The following is a 15,029-nucleotide window of genomic DNA, read 5'->3' on the forward strand; positions in this document are numbered from 1 at the left end:
CGCGAATCTTGCGGCTTGCTGCCTACGACAACTTTGCATCGATACCATTCTCTCCCTCGATGCGCTCATTACCACTCGCCGCCGACACGTCCTCTCATGAGCCGTCATGGTAAGGTTCATTTATCGTACACCCAATGCTTGTACGGCGGCTCGCCTTTGATGTAATCCCGCCATACCTTCGTGCATCCATCGGACCCGCATGCTGTCAGCCTACCATGGAGCCAAGGAGCGCCCTCGTTGTAGCTCGTTAAAGCCTGGAAAAGCTGGCTGGTAAATCCTGCTGCTCCATCGAATTGATCTAGCATGCTCATCCTGTTTGCTGGGGTACGCATGACGTATTTGACGGCTTCCTCGGCCATTAGTTGCCGGAGCTTCGAAGCTGGGGGTGAGTTGAGCACGCCATGTTTGAGGCATTCCCATGTCGCCGGCCTAGCATCGTAGACACTTAGCAGAACTAACATCGCCTCATCGCAAAATTCTTCAATGTCGTACTTGTCGCCGAAGATCCAGCACTGGATCAAGTCTTCCTCCTTGTAGTTGCCGTCTTCGCCGTCTGTGAGAAGAGACCTAAATGTCCAATGAAAGAAGTACGTCCAGGCTACGGCACTGTCGTCAAGGAAGCGAAGACAGGCGGTTTGTCCCTCCGAGAAAGCATTAGCCTGCAGTGCTTTCGTGAAATAGCTCGACTGTTCTTCGAGGACTAGCTGTTGCACAAAGTATGGCTGCGCTTCATCTCCGACGTAGATCTTGACCAATCGATCGGACTTCAGAGATCTAAAAATCTGGTTAGCTGTCAGCTAAGCGAATCAGGTGGATGCACCGACTGTAATAGTCCCTTGGCAGGTTGCTCTACGTCTGAAGCCATGTAGTGTTCTTGGTGGGTGAGCTGGGTAGGTAGAGGCCTGCAAGCTGCGAGAGCCGGGTCGATGTTTGTTATGAAAAGTGGTTTGGCCCGCGCCATTGACGGCGGATTCGGCTGCAACAATAATAAAAAGGCGCACAGACACCTACTTTCCAAGGAAGGTACGGCCATCCGCGCCTTCCGCTCCAATGTGAAGTTGAACTCTAAACACGACCCTCCCGACCAACCCTACGACATTGTCTTTGTCCACAATTATATGGTGAAGGATTGTCTGGTACCCCCGCTGAAACAACCATTGCGCAGAAGTGCCCCCTAGAGTTGTGATTAATGTTGCAGGAAACCCCAACAAACATGGAAGGTAAGGTAAGGAAGAATGGGCATTTGGCAGCGCACCTGTCCGCGTTGTAGCGGGTCAACCAATAAGCACGATAGTTACTGTTCCGCTACTTCCGCTGGAAAGTCACCTTAATCGCCTGTTCACCCAACGTCATTCCACCCGTAGCATCCTTCGCCGCAATCGCACCACTCTCGTCGTCGTACTCCACGAACGCAATGGTCTTTCGCGTAGGCACTGTCCGCACTTCTTTAAACCCAGGAAAGCGGCTGTAGATAGCCGTAAGCGCATCCTTGCCGTAGTCTTCCGGCAGGTCCCGCAAATACAAGATCTTGTTCGGCGGTAGGTACTCCTCGGGCACGATACCCGCTGGCTGTGCAACCTTGGCTGCCTTGGCCGGACGCTCAGCAAGCGTCTCGGTTGCCACACGCTTCGCAGCCGCTTTCGCCTTCTCCGCTTCTTCATCCTGCTTGCGCTTCTTCACCTCCAAGCGCGCCGTCATGTGCTCCTCCAGTGCTTCTTCACCATTTTCTCGAAGCACTGTGGCATCGGACCTTGTCTTGGCAAACTCAATGTGCATAGGCTTCCCGAAGATCTCGAAGCTGTTCATCTCATCCTTCGCGTCTTGAGCCGCGTCGACACTGTCGTAGACAATGAAGGCTTGACCCTTCCGCTTCACGCTTTTCTTAGCCACGATGTCAATAATGTTGCCGAAGTCCTCAAACAGCTCGCGCAAGGCAGGCACGAGGGTTGTTAGCTTAACATCTTCATCTAAATTTTTGATCTACAGTGGTGTTAGTGAAGTGAGTAGGCTAAGCTGGCCGCATGCTGCCTACGTAGATCCTGTGGCGAGAGTCAGCTTCATACCCAGCCTCGTCGCTTGTTCGTACGATGTGCGATGTACGAACGTTGCGCTGGGCGGTATCTCATCTCCATCATCAGACATGATGGGAGCGCTCTACTTGACCTGAAGCAGGTGTCTGCTTGATTTGGCTGGATATTTTGAACCACTTGGTAGCCGCTCAACGGTAGGATTGTATAGAAGGATGATTGTGGTCGTGAAGCAATGCGGAATTGTCCGGCTCTTGGCAAGTACCGAAAGCCTGTCCAAGCTCTTAACTTGCCTCTTCCTCCAGACAATACCGCTGCTCTCGGCTGCTGCCTTCTTCAATTCAAAGTATCTCATGGGCTGTTCCATGGTTCTACGCGATAGGTCGAATGTGAAGCCGGCAATAGACTTTCCTGCCTACTGTCGGGTCATCTACTTCTATCAACTCCATTATGTAGAACCCCGGTTTGCACTAGCGGATAGGCTTTATGGTTCCTGCATATGACGTTCACAAGATGCATAAATCAATGGACAAATGTAGGTGCGAGACAAAAGTGATCCGGACTGCTTCATCTACAACTGCATGCCATCTCCACTCTGTCCCCTGGCTCTTCTTTAAAGTCGGTCTTCGAAAAGCCGCCGGCCATGGCAAAGAAAACAGGACACAAAATCCTCAACACTTTGCAGCTCAGCAACGACTACTCCGTGAAGCCGGCGGGATTATCATGGCGAAGCAACACCTACTTCATCATAGCTACAGTGGCGGTAGCTTTGTTCGCTGACCTTTTCCTTTACGCGCTAACGGTGCCCATACTACCTTACATGCTTACAGATCGAGTTGGCCTACCGCCTGAGAAGATTCAAAGCAATGTGTCCGGTCTTCTGGCCGCTTACGCTGGAGCTTCGGTCGTGTGCTCGCCACTTGCTGGGCTACTGGCCGACCGAATGAGCTCACGACAGTCGCCTTTTCTTCTGGGTTTGACCGCTTTGCTCGGAGCTACCGTACTGCTTTTTGTTGGGCAGAGTATCCCAGTCTTGGCTCTGGCACGCGTGCTTCAGGGTGTGAGCGGTGCCTTCGTCTGGACGATCGGACTCGCGCTCTGCTTGGAGACTGTTGGTCAGGAGAATCTAGGGAAGACGATAGGATCGGTTCGTTAACCTCTACACCATCGTTCAGTCTGCCGCTTACGGTTGAGTAGATCTTCAGCTTCATCTCCGTTGGCAACCTCTGCGCTCCGCTGCTTGGTGGCGTGCTATACAACAAGGCAGGCTACGCCGGCGTGTTCGGCATCGGCTTCGCTGTGCTCGCAATCGACTTCATTATGCGAGTGCTCGTTATTGAGAAGAAAGTCGCTCGTAGATACGAAGCGCAGGGTGCCAAGGCGGGCAGCGACCTTGACACCACGCCCAGTCACCAGGAAGACGGCAACGCTAACGAAGCACAAGACGATGACGACGAGCAACAGCCACTCCTCGGCAGCAAGGAGGAGGACGAAGCTGCGTTCAAGCTGTCTGACAACCAGCCCAAGATTGCCCGCATGATCCCAATTCTGCCTTGCCTGGCTGACCCTCGCCTTTTGACGGCCTTCCTCGTTGCGCTAATCCAAGCGTTGCTCCTCGGCAACTTTGATGCTACGATACCTACCGTTGCGCAAGGATACTACAACTTTAACTCGCTCAAGGCTGGCATACTCTTCCTCCCGCTTGGCGCCTCGGATTTAGTTTTGGGACCCGTCTTCGGCTGGTGTGTTGATCGCTTCGGAACAAAAGCTGTTGCCGTCATCGCCTACCTTTATCTCGTTCCAATTCTAATTCTACTTCGCTTGCCGCAACCAGGTGGCCAAAACCAAGCCATACTGTATGGTGCCCTGCTCGCCCTTTCCGGCGCTGGACTAGCAGGCATTGGTGCACCATCGATCGTCGAGGCGGGAGCAGTGGTGCAGAAGTACTACGAAGTCAATCCTGACTTCTTTGGCGCAGACGGGCCCTATGCTCAACTGTACGGATTGAACAGCATGGTGTTTTCCCTAGGTCTCACATTGGGGCCGGAGCTGGCAGGTGAATTGAAGCAGAGGATTGGCTACGGTAACATGAACGCTGTGCTGGCGGGCATATGCCTGGCGACATCTGCGTTGTGCTTCGTTTACATCGGCGGCAAGCCTAGACTTCTGAGAAGGAAGAAGTCGTGAGATACGACCGTGTTGCTAAGCATCGAAAAGAGTTTTCTTTTGCTCGCGGTCCGTGTAGACTTCCCGTAAGTACTACCGCTGCCACTCTGTGTCGCCCTTGTATGGACATGGTATGCTTTCCGCATCGGAGTTATTGCCCATTGCTCTCCGCCTCCGCCTGATTGTGGGGTCCAGGCACGTGCCACTTCCGAGAATGGCAATCACGACGTCACGTTGCGATGAGTTTCTTACACCTCCACACAATACCAGTCTCGCTGTCTACTTAGGTCGAGCACTCAACATCCGCAATACTGGATAGCAGGGTCACTACAAAGATGGTCCTTGAAAACGCTACTGCCGACGACGCACATCTTTCTCCCGAACCATTCGTGTCCAACGACCCGCAGTATGCGTCTGGGTCAGATTTTGACGAGGGCAGAACTCCGGAGACCACTATTATCCCTGGTCGGATACGAATCGATCAACGTGATGCTCCTCCCATCTTCTTGAAGTACAAAAGCCTCCCGCAGTCTCTTGTGGGACGGTACAGTCCAGAGAGGCTCGGTAACACTCTGTCGAAGAGCTGTCAGGAAATGGCCAACAGGATCCATCGACCATTGAGGGAGGATGAGATTGCCGCACAATCCTTCTACATCCTCCAAGCAAGTCGCACATCTTCGTACGGACTTCCGATAGGCTTCGCTTTCGGTGTGGCGCAAGCATACCGTACTCGTAAGGAATACCGATTCCCGTTATGGTCGCCGCTCAAGGAGGGTAGCTGGTTCAACAAAGACGTCTTTCTCTTCTTCCGTGGTTTCCAAGCGAGGGTGCTATGGCAAGCGGCGCGTTTCAGTGCATACAGTACCGTTGGCATGGCTATTGGGGCCATCTTCTTTAGCAGCTACGGAGCCACCGTAGCCGCTGTAGGGTTTCTCCGAGATCCGCGTCTGAAAGACATGAATGAGATCTTGGCAGCGCAAAGGAAAGCCAGAGAAGCGAGAACACCGAACAGGCAGGAAGAAGCTCCGGGTGCTAGACAGGGTTGGGAGACGCATGATATGGCAAGGCAGAGAAGGAGCGTACAAGATCTGGAGAGGAGAGGAAGACAGCATGTCGAGGACGCGTCTCCGACTGGCGGCGTGTTCAGCGAGGAAAACATGTATCCGGCTGAGCAGCAGGGCTTCATGAGCGAGCAGGAAGTGCAGCACGAAGCAGATGCCAGAGTCCAAAGGGCGAAAGAGCGGGCAGACGCGTCTGCTACAGCGGCTGGTCGAACAACGAACGATGACACATCGCAGTCTTCGCGTGCGTCCAGAGAGTCGCAGACGAAGCAATCGGGGAGCGCGTGGGACCGATTAAGGCGCGAAGCTGCTTCAGGCCAGGCAAACGTGTCGACGATAGGCAGCTTGCCGTCGGAGTCTGCGGGTGCGAGGTCTTCTGCAAGAGGAAGCGAAAGCTCTTCGCTTGGGGACAGCTTCAGCTTCTCATCCAGCGATGCGGAAAGGCAGCTGGCGAAATCGGAGGCACAGAAGAGCTTTGATGCGAGGCTAGCGCGCGAACGGGAGGGCAAAGACTTCGACGACACCGGCGCAAGAGGTTGGAAGTAGCATGGTAGGCGCGTCTACACCCTCTTAGCTTTGTTTCTAGGCCTGCGCGCGGTCCTCAGCTCGGCAGCGTGCTAATCTGTGCCTTCCTCATCCGACTTCTGGCTGCGGCCATTAAGCACGTGCACATTGCCGAGCTCGAAAGGCACCAAACTTTGGCTTTCCACCTTGCAGCAACGAACACTGGATCTCACGAAGCAATCTACGACCAGGCTGAGCCCAGCCAACCTTCACGTCAGGACAGCAAGATCACTACACTCAAGCTCAGTGAATTCATGCTCCCAAACCCAACAAAGCGACGTTCTTCACTTTGAGACGTTACTGCATCCATCATCACTTGTCAGGCAGAGCTACGCATCTTCCGAACTCATCACGTGCAGAGAATTTGTGTCAAAACAACTCACTGCACCACTCACTTGCCGGCACACCACTATCACATGAAATTGTTGATGCCTTGAACACCTTGCTTGAGAGCTATATAACCGACCATCCAGCCTCGACACTTTCGTGTTTCTGCCGCACACAACCTCCACTGGCGTCTGTGTCTGCCCCTGTCAACCTAGCAAGAATCTTTCAACACTGAAACACTCTTAGGCGACAACATGGGGTCTGAAGCCTGCGACACTAGCCTTTTCGGTGGCGACATCGATGCCGACATGGCTTTGCCTACTGGAGACACGGCGAACATCAAGCAAGAACCCTCTGACGACACCATTATGCAAATCACCAACTTCGAGCCTGGCGAGTCCATCAACCTGCTTAGCGACGACGACGAGAACGACATGGCTCGTACCGGGGGCGGGAGTCCGCAGCCAGGCCAGTTCCCAGCCCAAAGCGAAGACGGGCTCTTCGTGCCTGAAACCCCACCGTCAGTTGCCAGCAACAACGAGAGAATGCTGGCTGCTCAGCGGAAGATGGCCGGTATTCTCAAGATGCGCGCGGAAGAGGCCAAATCTCAGAAGGCGGCAACCGAGTCAGGGCGCCATTCCCCAGTCGATTCGGCGCGCAATAGCCCTCCAGCGTTCCGTCCAGTAGCTCATACTCGTGGCCAGCGTCGCGGAGATGCAGCAGCAGCGATATTTGCCAAGCTTCGTGCGTCATACGAGAAGAAGACGCGTGATGGCACAGTCACTTGGCAAGAAGACATCGAATTCATGAAGTTGGAGGGTGCCGAGGACGCGCGTCTTCGCAAGCTCGAAGCCGACGAAGAGTACGACCGTCAGCCATCCCCAGTCGCGGCTACGGCCACGAGTGCCCTGTTTATGTCGGACGAGGAGCTTCCAGGCCTACCGCAAAGCGATGACGATGCCTCGGACGACGAGCCAGAGCCGCGCAAGAAGCGCAAGCGTGGTGTTCGTACCAGGGATGTAAGCGACGATGACGACGACAACGATCGTCCAGCTCCAAAGCGCGGCCGTGGGCGTCCTAAGGGAAGGAGAGCTGGCAAGAATCCCAAGCTCATGGGTGCGGACGTAGGAGAGGATGACATCGACGAGGTCCTCAACCGAGCCCGTAGCAGTGGGAAGAAGGGGAAGGCGGCAGGTGCCGGCAAGAAGAAGACAGCGCTTGCAGCGAAGGGCAGAACGCAGAAACGCAAGTCCGAGGCCACGATGACTAATCTGAACAGCATTATGGGCACTAATGTCTTCAACGATGCGCAGGCTGTCAGCGGTCTGGCGAACCAGCCAGTACATTCTGGCGTCCGCCGGAAGGACAAGGCTCTTGCAGCGCTGCTTGCAAGCATCCCCGAACCCGATCAGAAGATCGGCAAACAAGATCAGAAGTACCTCGACAATGCGATCCGAGACTTCACCGGCCAAGGTTCGGTGAAGGCCGCTCCTGACGGTAACTGGGAGCTCAAGGGAATGAAGACCACCTTGAAGCACTATCAGGTCATGGGCGTAGCTTTCATGCGTCGTCGCGAGAGGGATAGCTATGAGCCCAAGGGCGGCATCCTGGCCGATCAGATGGGATTGGGTAAGACTATCATGATGCTGGCAAACATCATCAATGGCAAGCCGCCAGAGAAGGAGGAGCACCGAGCAACCCTGATCGTTGCCAGCCCAGCCCTGGTAAGCCAGTGGCGAGCCGAGATCGAGAAGCATTCGTGGAGCAAGCGCGAAAACAAGCATGGCATCGGCACTATCATTGAGTCGCGGGCCGGGTGTCGTCTCCAATCTAATAACAGTGAGGAATTGCTTGAGCAAGCAGACATCGTTCTGACGACCTACCACGAGGTTGGGCAGAGTTATCCAAAGGCCATCTTCCCGCCACAGCTTGTCACATCGAAGCAAAAGGAGGAGTGGTGGAAGCATCATTACGAAGAGAACCGTGGTATTCTACACCGCGCCAGGTTCTATCGCGTGGTCCTGGACGAAGCTCATGCAATCAAGAATCACAAAGGTCACATATCGAATGCCTGCCGTGGTCTTACCGCAAAGCATCGCTGGGCGATTACTGGAACGCCTATCATGAACAATATCAAGGAGTTCTACCCGTACTTCAAGTTCCTACAAGAGCCGAACACGGGGAGCTATAAGCTTTTCAAGGAGAACTTCTGCAGTCCTGATGACCCGGACGGCATAGTCAAGCTGTCGGCCTTTTTGAGGAAATTCATGATCCGCCGCACTCACCTCGATCGGCTTTTCAATGCCCGCTTGCTGGATCTGCCTACGCCAACAGAGCACACCCAGTGGCTCGAGTTCAGCGATGTGGAGCGTCAAGTCTATGAAATCGTGAAGCGTCGCTTTATCGAACGAATCAACAGCATCTCCAGAGCAGGTGGTCGTAACGGCCTGGAGAAGCAGTACTCCCACATCTGGACCATGATTCTTCGTCTGCGGCAGATTGTGGATCACATATTGCTCGTCCAAGTCACGGTGTGTGATCTGCTGGAGCGTTCCGACTTCGAGAAGCTGGACAGGATCACCACTGACGAGGACGATGCGGAAGACGGCACCAACATCCTTCTCCACCTACGCGAAGTACTCAAGAAGAGCAAGAGCTCTCTTGCTGGCAACAGTGCGACCTCAGGGGCGATCATCACGGAAGACGATACCGCGCACATCGGCAGGATCGACATGGATCCCGATGAGGACAGTGGTGGCAGACACGGAAAAACCTTCCGGTTCCGCAGATACCTTGAAGATCTGATGCATTCCGACCAGTGGGAGAAAATTCGAGATCGGACAGTCTGCGCTGCCTGCCGTCAGCCACCCCAAGACCCGCATGTAACGAGCTGCCTGCACATCTACTGTGCCACATGCGCCCTTGATCTGCAGGCTTACGCCGCCCGTCGTGGCTCGGATCAGGCGAAATGCTCCGAATGTGGTGAAGCCTACACCTCACTCGATGCTTGCAAAGACGTCACGGACTTTGTGCGGTCGGAAAGCTCTCGCGCTTCCGCCACCCCAGCGGCAAGTCAGACACGGACGAAGGGCAAGAAGAGGGATGATATTGGAAATATGTCAGATTGGATCGGCATGGATGGCGAAGTGCTGCCAAGTGCGAAGACACGCGCTACGAAAGCTCAGCTACTCAACTGGTTCGAGGAGGATCCCGAGGTCAAGGTCATCATCTACAGCCAATTCCTGCCCATGATAAGGTAAGCTTTGCTCCATAGTACATGCTGACCCACCACTAACTGTCGCGCAGGATTCTGAAGAAGATGTGCGCAACCGAAGACTGGGGCAAGGAAGCCGTGGTCGAATATACCGGAAACATGAGCCACGACTCCCGAGCGAAAGCGATCAACGAGTTCGAGGCCGACCCGGCGAAGAAGATTATGCTAGCCTCGCTCAAGTGCGGTGGGCTTGGCTTGAACCTGACTATGGCTTCAAGGGTCATCTGCGTCGACCCGTGGTGGAACAATGCCGTGACGCAGCAGGCGTTCTGCAGAGTCTACCGCATTGGCCAGGTGAAGGAGACCAAGCTGACGTCGTTCTGCGTGCGCAACAGCATTGACGAAGCGATGCACAACTTGAAGGAGAAGAAGCAGATGGAGATTGATGAGGTGATGGACGACAAGCGTCGGCAGAACCTGACGGTGAACGAGCTCATGAGACTATTCGGTCCGGTTGGCGAGGATGATGACGGGAAGCCATTCATCTTCCCTGAGAAGTCGGGTGAAGATGACGACCATCCGGGGATTGCGAATTCGGACGATGAGGATCTTGGCAATGAGGCTTAGGCGGGTGATGGCGGCATACAGACTGGGGTTTTGCTTTTGGCGTTATAATGATGGGTAATGGGCGATGAACCTAATGACTGTACTTTTAGCTATAACTGAGGGTACGCGTTCCCATGACGGTAGCGCGCGCGAAAAGTGCTGTAGCATACAACCGAACCTAATAAGCCCGTGTCTTCATGGGGACGAGTGTGGCCCTGCCGCTCATGAGTGCACGCAATCCCAACACCGTAGCCGCACGAAATGCTATTGAAGCATCCGCACCAGCTCTCAAGAGCGAACGATACGGGGATGCATAACATGTACCCTAGACTGCTGAGGTATCCATGCTGGGCTCTTGGGACGCTTATGTTGAAAGTCCGTCACGGAGGCAGAACATTGGTCATATCACCCGTCCGCCAGGTTCATGTTGCCATAGCCAGAAAGGCAGAACCATAAGAGCCACGTCCCAGTAAAGCCTGACATGGCAGAAAAATACATGCAGCGGTGGAGGTTGGTATCGCTCCGGATCACATGCAAGCAATCTCCAAAGTCTCCACAGGGTCTCACTTAGCGTGGAGGCAATCTCATGCGCGAAAGGCGGTCGTTGATTGGCTGGATGTACCAAGGTGCAGTAGTCACCATCCCCAAGGTCACGCATGCGGGACGGGCAGATTAGCTGTCGCATCCACGGGAGGAGGGGCTGCCTCGCTAAGGTAGTAATGGTTCGGGGACGCAGACGAGGGTGATGTCTTGCATATTGCATTGGGGTGGCAAGGTGTTCGCGTGTGCAGCATTGATTGATTCCTCCATCACGCGATAGTGCTTTGATTGGGCGCATCTACACCGCGTGTGAGCGCTGAGTATATGTCCCTCCCTCAACAACAGCTCGATCTCGGTACGCCTGGCCGATGTTCTCCTTCTGGAAGTTCGGAGGACGCAAGAAAGATGAGATCAGGCCTCATGACGGCCAATATTCGCCGTTGTCCGGCCCGCCAGAGGCTTCACAACGGCGAGTAGGACAGAGCGTCGATGATGACGATGACGACGAGGATGAGGATGACTTCTCGAGATACGAGCGCCCCGGTAACGCATCGTACTTTGACCAGAGACATGAAGAGCCCTACGAAGAGGAGCAGGAGAATGAGGATGCGGTAGACACGCCGTTGCTGCCCATCTTCTCTGCAGCGCTTCTGGACAAGCTGCCCTTGTACAATATCACGCATACTATCCGGCTGCTCATAGTGCAGCGTTGCGAGACCACGCTGTCATGGGACCAGTTGCGCAGCCCACAGATTAGCCAGTTCCTTGTCAAGCCCATACAGAATGAGATACGAGCGAATCACTTCAACCGAGCAACGCTATGTGCGCTTATAGCGAACTGTCTGCAATTCCAGAAGGAGGGCCAACTGCATCCCGGCAGCGTAGGTGTCGCGAAGACAAGAGCATGGCTGAGCGAGCTATTGGCTATGCGCTTGGTGAAGGAGTACACGACCCGCGAACTGATCGATGCCCTGTCGTATGACTTCGACCCGTTACAAGGGAGGGTTTCAAGCCAGCCTGCAGGCCGGGATGATCAGCGATTCTCGACGACCATGCTGCTGGATTTGCAATCGCGCAGAATCCAAGCTAGAGGAGCGAGAGTCAGCACGATCGAGATCAGCATCCGGGCGAGCGCGAAGAAGTTCTTGGCTCATCCGTTAGTGGTGCAACATCTTGAAGCCATCTGGGCTGGGACGGTGGTGTTCCATGCCGAAGCCGACAGTCTACACCGCAAGCCGGCGGGCAAGCAGCGCGGTGCCGACGCTGCCGGTTACGGCACGATTGGCGAACATTCTCCGAGCGCTTTGCCCGCAGACTCTGTCCTGTCGCGAAAAGCTCAAACGTCTCAAATGGGTAGGAAGCTCGTCGAGCAAGCTACCGGAAGACGTACCGTCACGCTGTATGATCCGCATGAAGCCTCGTTGTTCAAGCTCAGCCGTCTTCGCGTACCCAGATACCGTCAAGTCTTCAGCACGATCAGCTTCGCGATCATGCTCGGCTTGTTTCTTGCAGTCCTGGTGGAGCGGAGTTTGTACATCACTCCGCTCGAGGTCGTGTTTTGGGTCTGGTCGGCTGGCTATATGCTTGACGAAGTGGTCGGCTTCACCGAACAAGGCTTCGGCTTGTACATTCTGAGCTTCTGGAACGCCTTCGACCTTGGTATTCTCGGCCTTTTCGTGGTGTACTACTGTCTGCGACTGTATGGGATCGTGCTGGCGGACCGTGGCAAACACCGCATCGCAAACATGGCCTACGATGCCTTGGCCTCAACTGCTATTCTGCTGTTTCCGCGGCTGTTTAGCGTGCTCGACCACTATCGGTACTTTTCGCAGTTGCTGATCGCATTTCGAATGATGGCGCAAGACCTGATGGCCATTCTGATCCTCATCCTGATCTCATGCTCCGGCTTCTTCGTGGCATTCACGCTCAGCTTCTCGGACGCGCAAACTGACGGGAATGCCGTGGCTTATGCGCTGTTCCAGATTTTGATGGGTTTCACACCCGCAGCTTGGGAGAAATGGCCCGGTTATAACCTGCTCGGCAAGGCTATCATGAGCATCTTCTTAATCATCTGTCACTTCTTGATCGTGACGATCTTGATCACGGTCCTCACGAACAGCTTCATGGCCATCGTACAGAACGCAAACGAGGAACATCAGTTTCTTTTCGCCGTTAACACCATCTCCATGGTCAAGTCGGACGCGCTGTTCAGCTACATCGCACCGACTAACGTTCTCGGCTGGGTCCTGACTCCGCTGCGCTATCTTATGCCGTTTCGCCAATACGTCAAGCTCAATCGTACCATCATCAAGTTCACCCATCTTCCGGTTCTGTTTGTCATCTTTGCATATGAACGGCTTATACTCTCACGACTCGCATATGAGCCGACAGACTTGGTGGAAAAGCCCGCGATCAGTCAGGCGAAACCGTTGGCTTTCAGTTTCAATAAGATGCCTGAGGTCTTCAGCCCTGGCCACAGGCTGCGCGAGCCGTCAGTAGTCAGCTTTCACAAGAACGCTGCGCTCGACGAGGTCTTCAGGCGGCCGTACCGAGGCGACACTATGCGGACCACGACTCAGGATATGGACGATCAGCGTCGGAACTCCACTACTGCGGTTGACAAGTGGATGCAGCTCGCTGAGAATGAAGGTGGCGCGAGTCCGCCTTTGGAGCAGCCTAGGGATATTGTGGAGAGGCTTGAGCTTCGAAGACCCAATATGAAGCGCGCAATCACGACGGATAAGTTTAGGCCGAAGCGCAGTCGAGACCTCTCAAGGAGCAGCAGGAGTGTGGTCAGCGATCCGGATCCACCCTCCGCTGCACCGTCGAGAATACCGCACCGCATCGATGAGGAAGCTGAACCGCTCGAAATCAGTTCCAGTACGCAGCCGCAGGAGACTGATGCTGATGGCGATGACGAGAATGATCGACCGACTCCCGCGCTTGGCGAGAGCGCAGTATCCGTGGTCAACAAGCAGAGCAATGAGCGTATGAACGAGGATGACGACAGCGATGCCGAGTACTTCCATACCCCAACAGCCGGGCGGTCACCGTTCATACGCATGTCGTCCGCCGCCCAGGCCCGCTTGCAAGACGCACCAGACCTGCTACAGCCGGGCAGTCTGTCCCAGCAAGTGCGCGCAAACGTACTGCGCCAGGCCTACTCCCGCAACCCTTCCAGCGCCACCATCCTGCATGCGCCAATAGCGGACGACAGTTCCGCCACGAATCCTCCTCGACGGCCGGGGCATTCGAAGAACAACAGTGGCGGCACATCCACGCCGATACCGATAGCGGCAGGGGCAAGGACACCGAAGATGAAACCGCTAGCTACACCAAAAGCGCGTCCCATCATGCCTCCTCGGCAGAATACCGCGCCTTTACAGGAAGCCCACGGAATGTCCTTTATCGATACCGCCCGTCGGCCCTACCGCCAACCATCCTTCAATGCCCGCGCCCTCGACCTCGCCAGCGAGATCGGCGACAACAGATGGGGACCCATTGGCGGCATCGACGCGGGCGGAATCTCCGGCATGCCCGCCTCGTTCAGCGAGCAGCTGATGCGGGAGCGTGATCTGGAGCGGAGACGTGAGGAACAGCGACGGCAGAGCGAGGAGGCGGAGAAGGGGATGGTGAATCGGATCATGCTCGCGCGCATGCATACGCTGGAGGAAGGGTTCCGCGAGGTCCTGAAAGAGATCAAAGACCTCTCCTCGCATAACGCGGGCAGTTCGAGGAGGGATAGCGAGGCGGATGTCACGTCTTCTCGGCGGCCGAAGATCGAGACGAGCAATAGCAGTCACAGTCTTACGCGCTTGACTCAGGTTGGTGGAGGAGGTGACGGGCCTAAGACGCCGTTTGGCCGGATTGGTGGGAATGATGGGCGGCCGAGGAAGAGTCCGAGGAAGATTCAGCGGAGGAGTGGGAAGGGGAAGGAGGCGGAGAGGCCGGGAAGTTCGCTGACGCAGGCGGAGATGGTGGGGACGAGTCCGGAGAGTGAGCGGAGGAGGGAGAATGTTGTGACTGGTGCTGGGCTTGAGGTTGAGAGGCCGGGGACGGCTTTGAAGAGGGGTGATGGTGGGGAGGAGGATGGAAGGGAGTAAGTGGTTGGATGAGCGTTCCGTTTGCGTTCAGGGTCGAGTTGTCTGGGTTTGGTGAGCACACAGCACAGCGTAGCGTGGGCGTTTGCAGCGTTCGAGCGGACTGGTCTGGTTGGAGCGAGCATCTTGCGATTACTGTTTGAGATTGACTGGCGTATCAGCGTGGCGTTAGGGACCTCGGCACATGCAGCGGATCGAATGAGTCGTGTTATGCTGGGCTTTCGACCTTCTGACCTCGCCCAAACAGGCATCGAGCCACAGGAAGCCAGACTGCAGCCCAAAGGACTTCAATTCTACCTTCAATAGGCGTGTCTCAGACTCCCCCGCCTAGCAACTGGTCAGCAAACTCCATTGACAAGCCGAGAGGAATGCGAACCGGATCGCGAGGTTTCGACATGATACGTTCCAAAGTTACGTGTCTTCT

The 15,029-nt window shown here is 55.2% G+C and overlaps 6 protein-coding genes across 6 annotated transcripts; 4 read left to right on the forward strand and 2 right to left on the reverse strand.

Annotated features, from left to right (window-relative positions):
* Window positions 1–23: 23 nt before the first annotated feature.
* BAUCODRAFT_298803 (uncharacterized protein) lies at window positions 24–1,169 on the reverse strand. Its single transcript, XM_007682937.1, has 3 exons — window positions 825–1,169; window positions 493–774; window positions 24–429 (listed from the first exon to the last, which is right to left on the reverse strand). The coding sequence occupies exons 1-3, from the start codon at window positions 1,031–1,033 to the stop codon at window positions 117–119; spliced, it is 804 nt and encodes a 267-aa protein (XP_007681127.1). The 5' UTR covers window positions 1,034–1,169; the 3' UTR covers window positions 24–116.
* Window positions 1,170–1,237: 68 nt separating this feature from the next.
* On the reverse strand, window positions 1,238–2,241 carry BAUCODRAFT_38709 (uncharacterized protein). The gene is made up of 3 exons (XM_007682693.1): window positions 2,105–2,241; window positions 2,033–2,039; window positions 1,238–1,980 (listed from the first exon to the last, which is right to left on the reverse strand). The coding sequence occupies exons 1-3, from the start codon at window positions 2,140–2,142 to the stop codon at window positions 1,306–1,308; spliced, it is 720 nt and encodes a 239-aa protein (XP_007680883.1). The 5' UTR covers window positions 2,143–2,241; the 3' UTR covers window positions 1,238–1,305.
* A 150-nt stretch (window positions 2,242–2,391) lies between these two features.
* Window positions 2,392–4,301, forward strand: BAUCODRAFT_160297 (uncharacterized protein). The gene is made up of 2 exons (XM_007682938.1): window positions 2,392–3,174; window positions 3,225–4,301. Exons 1-2 carry the CDS (start codon window positions 2,671–2,673, stop codon window positions 4,212–4,214), a joined length of 1,494 nt encoding a protein of 497 aa, XP_007681128.1. The 5' UTR covers window positions 2,392–2,670; the 3' UTR covers window positions 4,215–4,301.
* Window positions 4,302–4,348: 47 nt separating this feature from the next.
* Window positions 4,349–6,099, forward strand: BAUCODRAFT_298885 (uncharacterized protein). The gene has a single exon (XM_007682939.1). The coding sequence runs from the start codon at window positions 4,529–4,531 to the stop codon at window positions 5,798–5,800; it is 1,272 nt and encodes a 423-aa protein (XP_007681129.1). The 5' UTR covers window positions 4,349–4,528; the 3' UTR covers window positions 5,801–6,099.
* Window positions 6,100–6,729: 630 nt separating this feature from the next.
* On the forward strand, window positions 6,730–9,986 carry BAUCODRAFT_79159 (uncharacterized protein; the record flags this gene model as incomplete). Its single annotated transcript, XM_007682845.1, has 2 exons — window positions 6,730–9,401; window positions 9,452–9,986. The coding sequence occupies 2 exons, from the start codon at window positions 6,730–6,732 to the stop codon at window positions 9,984–9,986; spliced, it is 3,207 nt and encodes a 1,068-aa protein (XP_007681035.1).
* A 621-nt stretch (window positions 9,987–10,607) lies between these two features.
* Window positions 10,608–14,608, forward strand: BAUCODRAFT_143148 (uncharacterized protein; the record flags this gene model as incomplete). The annotated part of the gene is made up of 3 exons (XM_007682940.1): window positions 10,608–11,048; window positions 11,082–14,260; window positions 14,330–14,608. The coding sequence occupies exons 1-3, from the start codon at window positions 10,874–10,876 to the stop codon at window positions 14,606–14,608; spliced, it is 3,633 nt and encodes a 1,210-aa protein (XP_007681130.1). The 5' UTR covers window positions 10,608–10,873.
* Between the last annotated feature and the right edge of the window lie 421 nt (window positions 14,609–15,029).

This window comes from Baudoinia panamericana, assembly GCF_000338955.1.
Source record: "Baudoinia panamericana UAMH 10762 unplaced genomic scaffold BAUCOscaffold_14, whole genome shotgun sequence".
Classification (NCBI taxonomy): Eukaryota; Fungi; Ascomycota; class Dothideomycetes; order Mycosphaerellales; family Teratosphaeriaceae; genus Baudoinia; species Baudoinia panamericana.